A 17,921-nucleotide genomic window follows, 5' to 3' on the forward strand; every position below is an offset into this window, starting at 1 on the left:
ATTATGCTGATTGACAGCATGTGGAATCATATTTTCCTAACAATCTGTCAAATTGGTATGAATAACCATGTCACCCAGGGGTTTATGTGATTTTAAACATTTTTAAACAGCTGTTATACAACACAATTAATAACCTACTCCAGGTTGCAGAGTAATGGACATTAAACGTGAGAAAAAGCAATTGATTGTTGGTTTTAGTGTATGTATGGGGCTGGTTGGTAAGACACACTTTAAGTGTTTGGCATGCGAACGGTCTTTTAATGCTTCAAACTTTTTTACACGCAAAAGTAAACAATAATACAAAATAATGGCGCAGCTCAGAAAACGCTGCATATAAAGTGCCAGGGTCTTGATAAGAATGTTTCAAGGGAAAAAGACAAAAGATTTTTTTCACAGAAAATTGCGGTTTTATTTCAAACAGTATCGCTGCAATGTAGCGACATAAAATATGTGCATGTGCTGCTTAAATGCTACAGAAATCTCTCAGTTAGACTTGCTGGACACTGAAATAATACATTCTTCTCTATGATGCTGAACAACATAAAGAAAGGTGTAAGAATAAAGGAGAGCACACAATAGGTTCACCATTCTGTAGCGACGCGATTAGCAGCATTAAAAGTAAATCATATGTCCGCCTTGTTTTCAGTCACAGCTCTTTTATCATGTTGTGTCAGACTTGCAATCCAGCACTGAGTGACAAAATGACAGAACACACACTGCATTTAAGGCAAGTTTAAAATACTTGAAAAAAAGTTGAATTCCAGTATAGCAACTGTTTGAAGATGATGCAGAGAAAATAGTGATTTGTAGTTAATAGCTTACAGGGAAAACCACATGGTCTAGGGAGTGCACATATTTTCCAGGCTTGATAAATGAGGAAAAGATTCCAATGGATATGTACAGTATGATAATAGCAAAGACAGACATAAGTGGTTGGCCCAAATACTACATCAACTCTTTACACCCACATCACAATTCAACAAGTATGCACCATCATTAAAATGATTTATAATACACATGAACTCGGTTTATTTACAACACTCATTCAATACTAATTTATTATAATAGAGGAACACTGTAATTGTGTTGTTTTTTTTAAAGTGACAACTCTTCTGGCCAAATTCATATATAACCAGGCTTTTAATTGGATGTAACTCAAGTTCAAGAATGTGCAGCCTTCATCTTGGCTGAGACCGTGAGTGTAACTTCATCACCTACTTAAAACCAGTCCATGAACAGAACCCGAACCAGTCAAGACCTTATCATCATTAATACTCAGAAGGGGACAAGAAACCACTCGAACCAGTACAATGAATGAAAGCTGCTGCCCTCTGAGCACAGTGAGCCATATCACTGCTCTGGGTGAAGGGGATGAATAACTTAGGAAGTGCGCAGAGCTGTCTATTCTTATTCTTATTAGCCCCAATCAGCCTACTCAATGGAGAGGTGTGTTTGGCTGATGTGTTTTCAATAGTTGTTGGACATCAGGCTAACAGGCTGACAACTGACCAAGTACAGAAGATTCAATGTTGGCTTTAGCAACTGTACAGTATAGTGATTGGAGACAATACAATTGATCTAGAAAATTATCAATCTAATGCTCTAACATAAACATTGTGGACGCATAACACAAAGCATGTGCTGGAACAGTCAACCCAGAAAAGATAAGTGAGTTTATCACGGTGCTGAGACATGGTTTGGCAACCTCTATTTTTTTCAATATACTTTATTGATTACCATGAGGAAATTGTTGTGGACAGCTGTTTTCTTCAAAGCACTACAAACTGCGGGACCAGTGTCAACATGGACTTCGTCGTGGGGCCACGAGGAACTGGGAATAGAACCACTGACCTTGCAGTTCATGGACGATTGCTTTACCAACTGAGCCACAGCCTCAGCATGAACTAGAGTGCCCCCAACATATTATTGCTTTTACTAAATAAATACACTTTTGAACACAGGGTTCTAAGAAAGCAGTAGGAAAGAGGTAGAAAAATAAATAATGACATGGACTGAGACAGGAAAACAGTGGAGTTCATGTAAGGGAGAAAATAAGTTCACTAGAACTTGCATGAGTTATGATCATGGGAAAAATTTTTTTCTTTGTTGTCGCTTTACTTAGCCTACATTGTGGCAGATACCTCACATTTTTTAAAAGAATGAACTCGTTTTTAGAAATCTTAGTACAGTAACAGTTTTACAAGCTCCATTACTCCCAAAGTTAAACAAGAAAAACATAAATTCTGCTCCATTGAGTTCAAAATACAACAAGGGAAATGTAATAAATCGAAATTACTTCGATTTGAACATCTTTCAAAATGGAAATCTGCAAGGTGTCTACGGTCAATAGGGACTGACTTTTTTACAGAGGTGTTGTACTTTTCAGTGTATATGTGTGTGTGTGTGTGTGTGTGTGTGTGTGTGTGTGTGTGTGTGTGTGTGTGTGTGTGTGTGTGTGTGTGTGTGTGTGTGTGTGTGTGTGTGTGTATAAACATAACCATAAATAAGCTTGGTCGGGCTTTAGTTGGTATAAGCAGATAATACATTACAACATTGTATAGTCTAGGGTAAAATAAACTGACATTTATTGTTAATGAACATATTGGGGATACCGTTTGTATCAATATTTAGTGACTTTGGTATCTTACTGTAAGTCTCCACTGAGAACTGTGTATTGCTTATTTTTACATTGCTGTTCAGAGTGATGTACTATGTGTATAGAGTTTGACACTAAAAGACTAAAGATGTTTTCACATTCATATCCAAAAAACTGAAAGATTATCCATGCTTTGTGTTGTATATGTGAGCATGTAGATCAATGACTTCACAAGTTTAGAGCAAATCAGGGCCAAGTATCTGACTTACCAAAAGTAATGGGACTGTTTGCAGGTCATTTATGTCACAAATGTCAACAAACACAATATTTCTAAGTTGATAAAACACAAACTGTCCTGATCTTTTGTGTCTGTACTGAACACACCCAATACATATACAAAGTGAAGGTGGAAAATGTCACTAAACGTCAACTGCAGTCAGGTGTTAGCAAACCTGGAGTCCAATCAATAGAATTTGAATAGAGGTGTGGTTTAGAACTACTTTGACTCATAAAAACACTCAAAGGAGCGTCAGTGTGCTAGTCACAAGCAGCATCAGCTGATGGTGTGCCGCACAAAGAGGAGATCCCGGAAGACTTGTTGGAAAGATTTATCACATCACAAGATTATAGCCAATCAGGGCCTGGTATCCAAACGGCACTGTTTGGAGGTTTTCTGCAAAAATCGATCGTGAAATGTGATCTGACCAAAACAATATTTCTGAGCCGATAAAACACACACTGTCTGGATCTTTTGTGTCTGTGTTGAACACACCCAATAAATATACAAAGCGAAGGTGGAAAAAGTAACAGCTTCTGATGTCACTAAACGTCATATGCAGTCAGGTGTTAGCAAACCTGGAGTCCAATCAATTGAATTTTTTTTTTGGAAGATTCGATGTTTGGTTTTGATTCATAAATACACTCAAACAGCGTCAATGGGCTATTCACAAGCAGCATCAGCTGATGCAAAGAGTGTCTCGCAAAAAGGAGATCCCAGAAGACTTGCTGGAAAGAGTTACAGAGTAAACTCAAAGACAGGCATATTCATCAGTCCCACCTTTAGACATATTATCTATAAATTAAGATGATTTAATACTGTTGCTATTCTCTATAGAAGCTGGCACCCAGCCAAGATCACTCCAAAGGCACAACACAGACTGCACAATCAGGGAAAAAAAAACCTTGTGTAACAACTAAAGACTTGAGGGATTCATTAAAGTTGGTTAATATCTCTGTTCATGAGTCAGCCATAAGCATAATATTAAATAGGCATGGTATCCATGGCAGGACACCACAGAGGAAGCCATTGTTCTCCTAAAACAACCTTGCAGCACTCTTGAAGTTTACCACCTTGACACTCTACATGACTGGGAAAATGTCTTGTGGACAAAACAAAAGGCGAATTGTGTGGGATGAAAACACAGTACTACATGTGGCATAAAAAGAGAACAGCATACCAACAAGAATTTACATCCTGACAGTGAAGTATAGTAGAGCGGGCATCATGATTTGTGGCTGCTTTGCTGCCTCTGCATCTGAACTGCTTACCATTGAGGAGGGGAAAATGAATTGAGCTTGGAGTGGCTGTCTCCAGGCTGAAGCTCAGAAGAAGCTTAGTAATGCAGCAGGACAATGATCAAAACAAATTTACTAATCAACAAATTGGCTTTGGAGACAAATAAGGTTGAATCAGTTCTTTAAGAAAAATGTTTCAAAATTCCTCCTGAACACTGTGCAGGTCAAATCTACAACTACAGAAACCACTTGTTTCAGGATATTGCTGCCAAAGAAAAAATGCAAATTGTTTCGATACTTTTTCTTGTGTCATATCGAAACCTGAAACCTCCACACACTGAGATTGGATGTTGTTTCACTTGTCTGGAGATGTTTTGTTGACGTGAGTGAAACCTTTTGAAATCAAAAAATGTAGTTGCATATATAATTAGGGGTAGATTACTTCTTAACCCAGTAATTGAACTTTTTTGTGGAAAGAAACATACAGGGCAAGAATAATTTTTTAATTGGTCATAAATCACATCAGCAGATCTTAAATTGAACAAGTCCTGACAAAAAAACTAACATACAAACATAATTTCAAGGAAACAATTTTGCCCAGCTACTGTGTTTAAACACAAGCACCTTTAAACTAATCACAACATTAAGGCCATCTGGTGGCTTTAATGGTGTGACAGCGGTCAGCATGGGCACTTAGCCTCATAGCCACCTAGATGCAATCCAATGTGTGTTCTGACACCTGTTGATCATAGCTAGAATTACATTTTGCCTATGCTGACCCCTGACCAACACAACATTAAAACCACCAGGTGGTATTAATGTGTGGCTGTGTTGCTGATCAGGGGAAAATCACTGACACGTAGAGCTGATCTTTCATTTTGCTTGGTGTCTACTTACTGTACACACATCTTTCGTCACCACTGTATTTCTCCACTAAGTCCTGTGTAATACTATGCTGAATGACAAGTTTTAAAAACAAAGCATTGCAATCCACTTGGTCTCTGGTCCCTTTAGTTTAGATGAAATCAGATAAGCAAACTGTACATGACAAATGTTCTGTGGCCACAGACATTTTTCAAACATCAGCGCCTCCATTTCCTGTGTGTAAGTCCTTCAAGCTGTTCATCAAGCAAGAAAGAGGAAACAACGCCACGGCATTATCCTGCCTTTGAAGACAGTGCCTCAGTGGACATTTGGCATGCTGGCACGGCATCACAGGTCCATTTCCCTCATATGAGCCCATGCAGGTCTGATAGTACAAAGTGACTAGACTGAAATAGTCCATTACATTGACTGTGTTGGCCTGTACTACCAATTACACATCCCACTCTTTGATCCAAAATTACACCTGGATGCATCTGAGCAATGAAGTATTACCTTTAATCAAATGTACAGACTAACAAATCCTCTTGACTCCTCTTCTTCTTTTTTTTTTTTCTGTCTGTCCTTACATGACAAGGTGCCTCTCCAGAGACACACAGCCACATTGCTCCGCTTTGAATTGACAGGTCTAGCTGACAAGAACAAGAATTTTTGTGACTTTGTGTCATCACCATTTTCTGCAATAGTGACTAAATTCACAGTAATAGATGTTCTCAAGATCAACGGCTTTCAGCTTGTCCCTTCAGGGGTCACCAGTGTGGAACATGTTCCGCACATTGATTTAGCATGAGTTTTTACACCGGATGCCCTTCCTGCCATTTTTATCCAGCCTCGGGACCGGCACCAACGTGGTCCTTGGTGGCTGGGGGGGGCCACACCTGGTGGGCCCCTAGCAGCCTTCCACATCCCAACCCATTGCTCTACCACTGAGGCACCAGGCCGGCGTACAGTAATAGATGTTTCATAAGTCAATGTTTTCAACAAAGTAAGCTTTTAAAAACCAGGCAGGGCATTTGACAGCACTTACTGCCGTTTCAAGGACGTATCAGCACTCCACAATAAGTCTTTAGTGTGAGTGCTGGTGATCAGATCCACTGTGCAATTAAGTCAGTGCTTAATCTTTTCAAGTGCCCCGCTATTGTTTCAACTAAACAAAGACATAACGGGAAAGAACATAAATGTATTGCTCGTTTTTATGACACATCATCCCATCTTTTTTTATCGGGGTTCTTGTCTTCGAAATGTACCTGCATTCAAAACAATCATGACAGGAACCATGTTTGATAATGCAAAATATTTCTGTGTATGTGTGTGTCCTCATAAACAGTGGAACAACAGAAGTTTAAACAATTCTGGGCCACAGAGAAGATGACACTGAAGGTAACATCAGCTGTGTAGCAGGCGTTATCTGAAAAAATGGTTAAGTGAAGCTTTCTTTGTAGAGCTGACAGGACATTCATGTTCTCTTCATCTCTCTGTCATCCTTTCATTATCATGACTGTACATGCAATTGTTTTTGACGTTGCTATGGTAAGGTTGTGATCTACTTCTTTGCACACAGGGAGACGGATTAGCCCATTTTGTCTCTGATTTCTCTGACTTTACTTCTTGCTTTAAATGGCTTCAGGGTAGAGTGCCAAGACCCATGAGGACAGTTAAGTCTTTAACCATTTTCCATTATAAGAACTCTAGAACAGGAATAAACATGTTAATAATAGGGGGAAAAAATGCGATTTAAAAAGCAACAAAGAAGAAAATTAAAGCCACAGAGTTTGGTGCCATACCCTAAATAACCTAGATAACAGCGGGGCCAGAGGTCAAGTTGTTCAAAGCATATTTGAGCAGCTGATGTCAATGTTACAGGCAGACACTTAAAATAACACCAAAAGGGAAGTGATCCGTGAGTCACTTAGATTATTTGTCCTCTTTGATGCACACATACACCCACACACACACACACACACACACACACACACACACACACACACACACACGGGAGCAGCAGTCACTGACCTCAGTCTGATAAAGTTGTCAGACAAAAACAACAGTTTGCGCATGAAACAGCTTCTTTTCATGCTATAATACCACCCACAGACTTAGACAAAAAAAGCTCTATCCCACACTACGTGGACTGTTTGAAGGAAAACGTATCCTTCCTGGAAGTAAAGAAGGACATTCAGAGTTTAAATAAAATGCCCCTGTGTGATCCACTGAAACTAATCCGACACTTTTTTTAATATCACCAGTCCTGGCTAAGTCAGTGTTGGAATAATCAGAGTGTTAAATGCACAGCTAGAAAGAATGTAATCCAATATTACTGCCTGCCATACTAATTCCCCTGAAATACTAGATGCAGTATTTTAATATTGTAAAATATGTGAGTGTTACACACTTGAAAGGTTCCTAACAACTCTGTCTTCATCCTCACACTCAACTGAGTGGAAAAATAACAATTATAATTGATGGTATTTTATAAGATATCAATCATGAGATAAAGGCCCCTTCTCTTTCTGCTGTCTTTACTACAAAGATGTCAGTTTGCATTTCCTCATAAGCACCTCTTGCTCCACAGCCCTTTCGGTGCACATTGGGAAACAATGGGCAAAATCAATGCCCTCAACATTTTCTGGTTTTGCTGTATTCTTCAGTTTCTTCCGTTTCCTCCTCTTGTCTATTGAAAAAATCATCACCTCTCCTTGATAATTTCTGTACATAATAAAAAAAGAAACTCTTTGTTAGACACAAAGGCCTCTTTGTTAGACCATCGTCAGGACATCTGATAGACACTTTGATCACATTGATCTTTTTAAGCTTGAGCCCTCCCCTTGCTTGAGAACAATATTTTCATCTTTAACAAGTTTTGGAGTTGAATTGTATAAGTGAGTTTCCTTCAGTGTGTAAGGAGAAACGCTACAGGCGCCTGGAAAAAGGTGATATAATGCCAGAGAAAATCCCTCCACCTTCTCTCCAGCAGGCTACCCCTCACCGACCTCGTTCTTCTGAGAGAGGACGATAAACGAACCAGCACCAGCCAATATTTTTCTGAGAGAGGACGATAAAGACTGTGGCACTCTGGGATGGTGGTTTCATTAATAATTCTTCATCTGCAGCAAGAGTCTTGTGTTGAAACTTATTAAACTTTGTGAACTCTATAATTTGTTCTTAAAGGGCGTTGGTAGTTTTTCCTTTTGCTAAAGTTCTTTCAGGAGAGGATTTGATTTAAACTCTAGCTTCCTAGTGACAAGAGTTAATTAGTGATTTTAAAAAAATCAACAATTTTTAAATGAAAAGCAGTATCTTTCATATTTGTTACTGATGGTGGTGCATAACTGGTGGCACATAACACTATTAACCCTTTTATTTGAATCTAGCAATTGGCTGACTGAACCACCATTTTGGTCAGGACAGCAATGCAGATGCGTTCGATGGCCAACGCCAACTGACTCCCTTGGCCCCTACACCTGCTCTGGGTTAGTGCAATCACGTTTCAGTACATAAGCCAGCAGCCAACACTCACTCCAGATTGTTCACTGTGTGCTTTTCTGTGCGAATCCAGCAGGCCTGTTTGTTTCTGCATTTGATGCCAACCTGTCTGCCTTTTAAGTTGAGAACCTGCTTGTCGTTTTGGGAGGGACCATTACAGGCGCTCGTGCATGTTTCTGGAACTGTTCGACTACATCTGCTTAACTTGTGGCCACGCTTCTAAGTGTTTTGTTATAATCATCCAAATTTTTATTGCCAACATGAGGTTATAACTTCAAGTTGGCTTTAAACTCTTTAATGGAATGTTTTCATGATGACTTAAGTTTATTTTGAATATCTCAAATTTAAAAAATGGGAATGAGCCCAAAAAACAATTCCACAATTTTCAGATCTAGTTAAGAAACTCAACCTAATCATCAAACCTGGAACTAGACTACAGTATATATGGCCTATACCTGTGGTATCAGATTACAGGAAGAACAAATGGGGACATAAAAAGTAATCAGATGTAGTTTATTTAGATAAAGACATGTTCTTGCAAGTTTCTAGCTTGAACCAGTTCTCTAGTTTAAAACTCCTCTGGCACAAATCCATGCACAGGGAGAATTCTTCACCTCCATCCTGACAGAACAGTTTGACTTTATTAATGCAATAACTCAAGTCTTCAAATAATGAGCGGTTTTATACTGAGACAAATGTTACGAGCAGGAAATAGTACAATGTGTGACAGACTTAGACACAGTGTTCCTTGAATCTTTTGTCTATACAAATACACTCCCCATTTACCCCTTGTCCAGGATTCCACGGATTCACATGCAGTTGGAAGTTTGAGTTTAAAGACACACATACACATGCTGAGCTTTAAGAAAGCCAACTGAAACAAACAAATGCCACAAAGGTCTGTCTACAATGAAAAATAAATGAGTTGCCGCTAAGCTTCACAAAGTGATCTACAGAGAAGTACAGAGAAGGAGCGGTGCAGAATCCAGTTCTTGTACTTCCATCGGCTTCTTTCCTCGTCTCTTTGCTGCACACACTTGACATCATAAATGCCTTTCTCTTTTCCCCTTGTTCCCCCACTTTCCATCCTTCACCCAGATGAGATCATTACACTGATTTCATTCCAGCTGTTATGGGTTGTGGGAATGTTGGCATCATTCCAGTTAAGCACTGCAGATCACAAGCCTGAGCAGAGCCTCTCGCCCAGCCGTGTAATTCTCAACAGCTGCAAAACACTGAGCAAGGTCAGCAGCCATACTCAATTAAATCAAAATGTGTACATGTACTGCAGTATGAACAGTGTCAAATCATCGCTCATATTATGTTCTGCATAACTGATTGAACTGACTGAAGGATTTGATATTTCTTAAGTATTACTGGAACTAGTGAGACAGTTGTCCATTTTAAATTGAAAACTGAGATTACAGGCAGACTGCTGTAACCCCCTGGGGACATCTAGTGGTCAGGCAGAAATACTACATAGTTTATGCATTTTGTCTGTAGACATCTTCTGAAACATATTACTGTATATTCTATTTTAAAAACCTGCTCTAGCCACGCTATACGTGTTTATGAATTACAAAAGGCTGTTACACATTGTGATTTTAAAAATATATTATATTATAATAGAAAGAGAGTGCAAAGCTACATGTATGTATCTTGATGGATCTGAATTGGATTCAATGGATTCCTAGAAAGGCACATACGCTTTATAAACAACAATCTAAAATTACCCTCTGCATGATGTTCACAGTTTCCCTAGAAGGAAGTTTTAAATGTCAGTCACATTTTTAAAGTAGTCAAAGTGCATCTAAATTCTGCATATATTATACCCAAAACTCATATGTCAATATGCATGTGACCACAGTGAAGCAAAAGGGGAACATATGTTGTCCCTCAGTAACAATAAAGCTTATGAAACTCAGACCAAAGTTTCAATACATGCCTATGTTCCTGCTTCACATATACAGTGCCCTCATAGATCATTTTTGGATTATTAATTAATTATTATTTAACAAATGGCCACAAACCAAACCAAGAAGATCTGAACTCAATAAAATATGAATTCTAACTTATCAATACAAAGGAATAATAAAGAGAAGCAATAATAGTGTGACTGCTCTTTGTTCTGACCATTTTATTTCATGTTCTCCACTTCACTGGTTTCACTATGAGTTTGCAGTTCTCAGTGAAAACGATGGTGGGGAACTTTTCCAGGTTTGTTACATCTTCTCTAAGTGCAACACATAACCCTTCTGCTTCTGTTTCATATTTTACATCATTTATTATTAGTCCTCACTGATCATTGTAAAACCTGTTTTAAAAGTAAGTACTTTTAGGATAAATAATATGTTGTTATAGTACATAATGCAGTCACAAATATAGATGACAAATAGAAATAAAACTGATAACGGTCTAACCAAGATTGTTACTAAGTAATTGGAAACTTCGAGAATTTCGAAGATAACATCTGAGAAAATTAAGAAAATCAAAAATGAACAAATGGAATTGAAAGAGAAAGAAATTAATTACTTGTGGAAATAACTAAAAAACTGAGCACTGTTTTAAAAAAAAAAACACTATTCCATTAAGTTAATGATGGGTTTTCACTTCTTTCTCTGACAATAAAAATTGTCAGAACTCTGATGTTTCCAGATCACAAAGGCAATGCATTAACATCACTGGTATAAAAGCACTTGCTATACAAACACGCCTCACTCCAGGGCAATGACCTGTAGTAAACCAAACCCCCACTTGACATTCCAGTCTGTCATGTCCAAAAAAATTTTCTGCACATGCCGGTATGTTATATCCCACATGTCAATGTTCATCAGCAGAAAGACCTGTATGAAAACACCTCGATTGGGGAATAGCTGAAGAAACAAACAATCCAAGAATAAAATTACCACAAAAAGTAATCAGGCAGAATGTACTGTAGTTTATAAAGGCTGAACAATTCACAATTAATTAATAGTAACATTATTATGGTACGGTGCTATTGTAGGCACATGGATAGCTGGAGAAAAATATCTGTTTAGAGTTGATTTACTTAACATTTCTGCATATACTGTAATGGAATAATGAAAGTTCAAGGCTGCAATACATCATTTACAATATTGTTGTAGTATTGACCACTTTGCCAAACATTTTAGCAAATGATTGTATGGGATTAACAATAGTGCAGGTCACCAAGAGGACACATTTAGTCTCAAAATAACCTGAACTCTTTTTATTGGCCAGTTTCATTCTTCGGGTTTTCAGAGTGATTATGAAAAATAATTCAGATGAAAATTTTGCAGTTTAGGAATCAATTTGAGTTTACTTGATTTAGCTGATGGTCAGTGACATAGCTTGAGGCTGTCTGTATACACAAACAATGAAAGGCCCTATCCTGTCCTGGGACAACAATAAACTTTACCCGGGTGAGAATTTTATTATTAATTTATTTTTAAAAAATACAGGTAACAAGATCCTTTACAGTAGCCAGGCGTGTGTGTTTTCCAAAGGAAGTACGTGGAGGTTTCATATTCACATTTCTGTATTGTGAGGTGATTACGTGATGAAACACGGCAGCGTGCTGCCACAATGAGAATTTCATTTATTCCGTATCTCGTTAGAACGAGAAAAGAATTTGAACGACAAAACTTTCCCGTTATAATGAGAAGTTTCTTTGAAATACTGTATATGTAGTGGACCCATTGGTGACATGGATGGACGTGAACGTTTGAATCGGACCGATGAACTGTATCCTGGCTCGCAGCAAATCCTTATATCCGTGTAGTTTCCTGAATCGGAAGCTCCCCCGTGAGGGATAATGACGTTATAACGAAAAAACTTTCTGCAACCAAGCTGCTTATTGTTGTCCGTGTTACAGTGCGTCATGACCAAGTGAAAATGGCAAGGAAAACCCTGCCAACCTGAAAGTAGGTCACACAGGTATAAACCAATACGAAACATTATCATATTAAAGAGCACAAATACCTGTAATTGTGCATAATTATGCCCATAAAGACTGAGTGCATTAGCCAGTGAAACACATAAGTGGAAGTAGGCAAAGGTGGCTGAATATCCTGCCTCTGTTCATGCATGACTCCTGTTTGAAAAGTGAAGTGTTACTGGTTGTTCAGTGATGTTTTGGTTGATATGGGGAAGTTTTCTTCTTAAAAGTCACAGACTCTCGTATAAAAGTCACTGAGCCTCACAGAATTGCATTCACATACAGATAGTGACAAGGTAAGATGAATTGTTCACCCATTCATTTTTATTATGACTTTGTTGAAACTAATATAACAATATGGGAAAAGAACACTGTGTAGGTTTGCTTTGCCAATCAATAACAATACATGTTTCCTGAAGAACTATGTTGAGTTAGTTCGACATTGATGGACGTTAATTTTTATATTCTGGCCACTGGTTAGTTACCTTGTTTAAAAGCATAACCAGTGTTTCTTTAAAACAGGCTAAAGTTTGTGTTATTTTTATTGATTGTGGATATACTGGTGCAAATCTGTGAAATCTGTGTAATTTTGTAATTCCATAAACATCAGCCTAGCAATTTGGTCTATATACTGTGGGACTAGTAGGATTTTGTGTTGTCCCTTATTTAATTTCGTTTAGTTTTATTTGTTAATTTACTTACATTTTCATGTTTTTGTATTGTTATGTTTATTGATAAATTATTGCATTGATTTATTACAGCACACAGCTTTATTGCTTTTTCTAATATTAAGTCTGGATGTAATTTTCTTTGGGGATGCCCATTCAAGTCATTTTGATTTTGCTCATATTGAGTTTTTTGTGTCCTTTTTATTTCGATTCCAGTTTTACCTGTCACCACTACAATCACCCCCTTCTGTCTTCGCGCTGTGCTTCAGATGAAGTTGCTTGTTTTTAGCATAATTTGTGCCTTTCTACATGTCAATAGCCAAAATCCTAAGAGCCACAGGACTCTACTTCCCAATGGTCTGTATAATTTCTATGACAATACTTTACACAGCGCTCAAATAATTATCCATCAGCCTCTTTTCATCTCTGTATGTCTGTCCTTGGATAGTTCTGGTTGTGGAGGTGGATGGCTCTCTGGGGCAGCAACCCTTGACCTGTTTGGGGTCACCAGATGAGACGGTGAGGAGAGACAATGAGAGTCAGGATATTTTTTGGAAGAAAAATGGAGTGGATCAAGCAGAAAGAGGGAATTCATACCTGGTGCAGCTGGAGGAAAGCTTAGGAGGAGGCGAATACACCTGCCACAGCAAGGACGGATCACTTCTTAATCACACTATGGTCCTGATCCAAGAGGATGAAACCAAGAGGAGGAAAATTCTGGTGAAAAATGACCAAGGTACACTCTAATGTAAAACGCTCCACCACTGCAGTGGTACAAAAGCTTGATTAAGTTGAAATTTATAGTCTTTTTATAGTTAAATTTGATCTTTTTTTTTCTTTGTCTGTGTGTTTCTATTTCTGTATGTCTCTCTCTTTTCATTAGACGATTATTTAAAGTGTTCTGCTCAAAATTACAACGGAGAGTTCTACTGCTCCTGGACTTGGCACAGGAACCGCGTTGGCAAAGTTGCATTTATCAAAGCTCGACGGTAAGCTCACAAACTGCTGAAAACTTTTCTGTTTCGCTTTCCAATAATAACACAGTGCTCAGACTCATGGCAGAGTTGAGACTGCACAGTGACACCCTTAAATACTTCCTTATAAAAGAAAACATAACAAAGGACTTTTTACGTTATTTGAGGGTCACGGTCATGTCTTGGGATCAGATTTAGAGATAAATATAAGGCAGTTGCTCCTGAATGATTGATTGGTTTTGTTTTTAACATGAACTGCTCTTTCACCTGCTCATCTATAACAAGTTGCTACAACTTCTGGGCAAATAATCAAAGCCAACAACTACAAAATAAGTGTAATGCAAAACTGAAATGATTTTCTTCCTGTTTCTTTCTTTTTGGCTATTTTATGCAGTGTTTCTGACGACAATTATACCCAGTGTTCTGTGGACGCCAGTGGTCAGCATTGGACATGCTCCTCAGGTCAGAGTAACATCAGCTGTTTAGTGGACAGCAACGGACACAGAATCTCCTGCAGAGATGAGCAGCACTGCCCTTATGCTGAGGAGAGCAAGCAGATCCACATCACTGTGTATGTTAGGACTGAGCACTTCCTGGTGGAGAACTACTCGAGACACTTTTTTCTGTCACAGATAGGTGAGACATCTCGGAAAAACCTTTTTGTGTTTTGTACACAGAACTTCCTGCTTACTTTAATAAGTTTATATATTTTCTTTAACTCTTGCTTGTTTTCATGTCACTGTGTCTTCTGCTTAAACCCATGACAGTGAAACCTGACAAAGTGAGGATCGGTCAAGTCAACGCAACTCTGATAAAGTGGAGTTACCCAAGCTCCTGGAGCAGTCCCTACTCCTATTTCCCCCTAACCTTCCAGATCGCACTGCTCAGGGGAAGGTGTAGAAGGTGTGCAAATCCATGCAGAAACTCAAAAGTCACAAAGGTAAGAGGAACCTATTGAATGTAATGTGAATTTTTCATCAAAGTTCTAAAGAGATGAGTAAATACACTAAAGAAATGTCAACCTTACAACACAGTGTGTGTCAAATGACAGGAAATGCATCAACTCAACACAGAACAGAGAAATAGGCTACATATTGTGAAACTTCAGTGACCAAAATTTTTTTTTTTCTTAGATCTTAACCATCCACTCTACAGACATTTGTCAGTTTGAAGTCAAACACAAGGTGAAAGCCGTCTGTGTCCGAGCCAAGGATGCTCTCTGTAACTCACAGTGGAGCGAGTGGAGCAAGTGGAGCCAAGGGTCTCCCAGTGGTGTAAAGTTTATTTCTATTATTACCAATTTAGATCCCTTACATATGATGTAGACACGTGGCACAGGGTAACTTTTAATAACATCTGTAAATGCAAAATGGGAGTTATTTTAAACTAATCCTCCTGATTCATCTTCCTGATAGGGTGTGAAGAGAGGCCGAAAGAACCGACAGAAAAAAAGGAAACAAGCATAAAAGAAGATGAGACAAATCCAACACAGGACCTCTCAAGAAATTATTATTTAATAGATGTTTTTCTATTTATCTTATTTTATTTCCTGTAACTATATTTAATGATAAGTAAAGAAATAAACTTGTTTTGTTTCCTATCAGACATGTGTCCATTTGCTTTATATTAATTGCTCTGACCCAATCAGCAGGCTTTATCAAAGGGTGTTTTAAAAAATTGTGTCACTTGTAGAGAGAAGAGAGACTTAAACAGTTGTTTCTATTTGACCAACAAACAACAGGTTTAAATGTGATCCTCTGCTCAGAGCTTTGTGGCTTTTCCCCAACCTCTTAGGTGAGAATTTCGCTTTCGATGGAAAATTCTCCACTTTACTGTAAAGCAAATCATAGTGCTTTATATTTTAGGTTTGAAGTATTGCCCATCAGCTAAAAGGAAGATATTGAGTGTGTGGTCACATGCTAAAAGACACGTGTAGTTTTTCTCTTGTCATCTGCTTCCAAGTAACTATTGCTCTCACTGTCCTTCTCCTGGGTGCATTTGCCTGCCAAGTCACAATTCTGAGCCATTGTCACAAAGCGTCTGCTTTACATTATAAAAAAGAAAAACTAAAAAATATTAAGCCAACTAAACATTTTAATTAGGGTGGGTAATAAACAAAATAAATGTGTTTTCTGTGAAATTACAGACTATAAGGTGTTTGTATTTAGACTCCCTGAGCTGCATAGTAATATTAAAACTGAGCTCATCAACATGCCCTTCTGCAAACTTGCCTATAGGAGCATCTTTCATGGAGCATACTGATAGTTAACGGGCACTGACTTACAGTATAAGCCACAAACAGGGCTGATGCTATGATTCCAGTCATCGCTAGCATCCTCAACTGCCATTAACCCTCTTCTATGAGCAGAAGGAGTGAGTGTCTTACTCAACTTTACAATTACCTCTTCCTCACACTCAGTAGCTAACCTTGCTAAAGCTATTCCATGATTCCTTTTGGCTTGTGACACTTTACAATAAAGCAATGTCCACACATGACCCCTCATCACAGGGTATGGACCTAAGCGTTTTTGCATTCCAATTGTTTTTGAGATAGAATGAAAGTACAGTAATGCACCACATTTCATCAACTTTTTAAAGATAAATTAACCTGTAACCCATGAGATATTCATATACATCACCTGACATCCACTTTTCAACGACCATTCTCTGAGTTGCATGGAGTGATCTCCATGGTGCAGTTTTCTGATTCACCTGCCCACAGGTGATCACTGTTTGGGTAACTGTGCGACTTTATGAACTGCACCAGTGATAATTTAGATGAGTTACTTTAAAGGGGGTTAATATTTACGCAATCAGTAATTTTCAGTATCACATGGTTTCAGATGTAGAAGTTTCACATTTTGTACATTTTTTTTATACAGTAAATATTCACAAATAAATCAACCACGATTAAATAAAAGGTGAAAACTTCTCTGTCTGTTATAGGTTACATACCATTTAATATGGACTGTAGTTCTCCAGCAGCCTCTCGGTGGTGATTCTCACCCTAGGTTGAACACATCTGTTCTAAAGTTAAAAGACTAGGATGTCATGATCCAAAACTCTTGTTCACTTCCTTCCCCGGACTTTTATTTTGTTCCTCCTTTTCTCCACTTCTTGTCCTCAGTTTTGTCTCCAGCTTCACCAGTCATCCCCGCTCACAATTGCTTTCACCACTTGGTTCATTTTTGGATCATTGTGTTTGTTTGTCCCTGCTGTCAGTGCAACACTTTGTTTTCTGAGGTACCTAACTCATGATTCTTGGATTCCTGACCCTGCTCACATGGACTATTTTTGGTTTAAGGTTTGATTTGTTTTTTGTTTTGTTTTTTATTCACGTGTCTCAGTCGCTTCAACCTTTGGACATTATTAGTTTTCTAGTGTGAGTTAGTCTGGTTTTGATGCTACATTCTTGTTTTGCTCTTCCCAGTGTTTTCGTTTTTTCTGGTGTCTTCGTTTAGTTTCAATTTCCCGGGTTTTTAGGTTGCCACCCATTAAACCCATGTTTATCTTTTGTTCCGCCTCCTAGTTTGTCTTTTTTCAGCCCTCGTTAAATTCCTTTAAGGTCACGTCTCAGTTTTCAGTTTTGTAGTCATCCCTCTGGGATTTGCTAGTTTTGTCCTCCTTCATAGGAGTGAATGAGTTAATGTTGGTTGCTTTTCCCGGTCCTGTGTTAAAATCTTTAAAGCTCGATCTTTTCACTGAACCTCTATCGCCTTGTTGCTCTTGGGTCCACGTTAAATCTAAACCCTGACATAAGAATTTTCTCCAGAACAAACTAAATTTAGACAAATATAATGGCAGCTCTTTCCAAGTGTAAAAACCTGTATAATTATGTATTTATTAAATGATTTGTGATATGATAC

The 17,921-nt window shown here is 38.2% G+C and overlaps 1 protein-coding gene across 2 annotated transcripts; it reads left to right on the forward strand.

Annotated features, from left to right (window-relative positions):
* The first annotated feature begins 12,607 nt into the window (after positions 1-12,607).
* il12ba (interleukin 12Ba) lies at positions 12,608-15,550 on the forward strand. Of its 2 annotated transcripts, XM_067518713.1 has the most exons (8): positions 12,608-12,709; positions 13,298-13,438; positions 13,530-13,817; positions 13,965-14,070; positions 14,450-14,691; positions 14,823-14,995; positions 15,189-15,329; positions 15,471-15,550. In XM_067518713.1, the coding sequence occupies exons 2-8, from the start codon at positions 13,351-13,353 to the stop codon at positions 15,519-15,521; spliced, it is 1,089 nt and encodes a 362-aa protein (XP_067374814.1). In that variant the 5' UTR covers positions 12,608-12,709; positions 13,298-13,350; the 3' UTR covers positions 15,522-15,550. The 2 variants fall into 2 exon arrangements, with proteins under 2 accessions (XP_067374814.1, XP_067374815.1); XM_067518714.1 differs by lacking the exon at positions 12,608-12,709 and having other exon boundaries at positions 13,190-13,438.
* Positions 15,551-17,921: the final 2,371 nt, after the last annotated feature.

The sequence above is a fragment of the Channa argus genome, chromosome 10 (genome assembly GCF_033026475.1).
Source record: "Channa argus isolate prfri chromosome 10, Channa argus male v1.0, whole genome shotgun sequence".
Taxonomy (NCBI): Eukaryota; Metazoa; Chordata; class Actinopteri; order Anabantiformes; family Channidae; genus Channa; species Channa argus.

What these genes read in the sequence shown, in the direction of transcription:
- il12ba (XM_067518713.1), top strand. Translation starts at nt 13,351, where the DNA reads ATGAAGTTGCTTGTTTTTAGCATAATTTGTGCCTTTCTACATGTCAAT. An exon ending in GCATTTATCAAAGCTCGACG is followed by an intron (nt 14,071 to 14,449) that starts GTAAGCTCACAA and finishes TATTTTATGCAG; the next exon opens with TGTTTCTGACGACAATTATA. An exon ending in GAAACTCAAAAGTCACAAAG is followed by an intron (nt 14,996 to 15,188) that starts GTAAGAGGAACC and finishes TTTTTTTCTTAG; the next exon opens with ATCTTAACCATCCACTCTAC.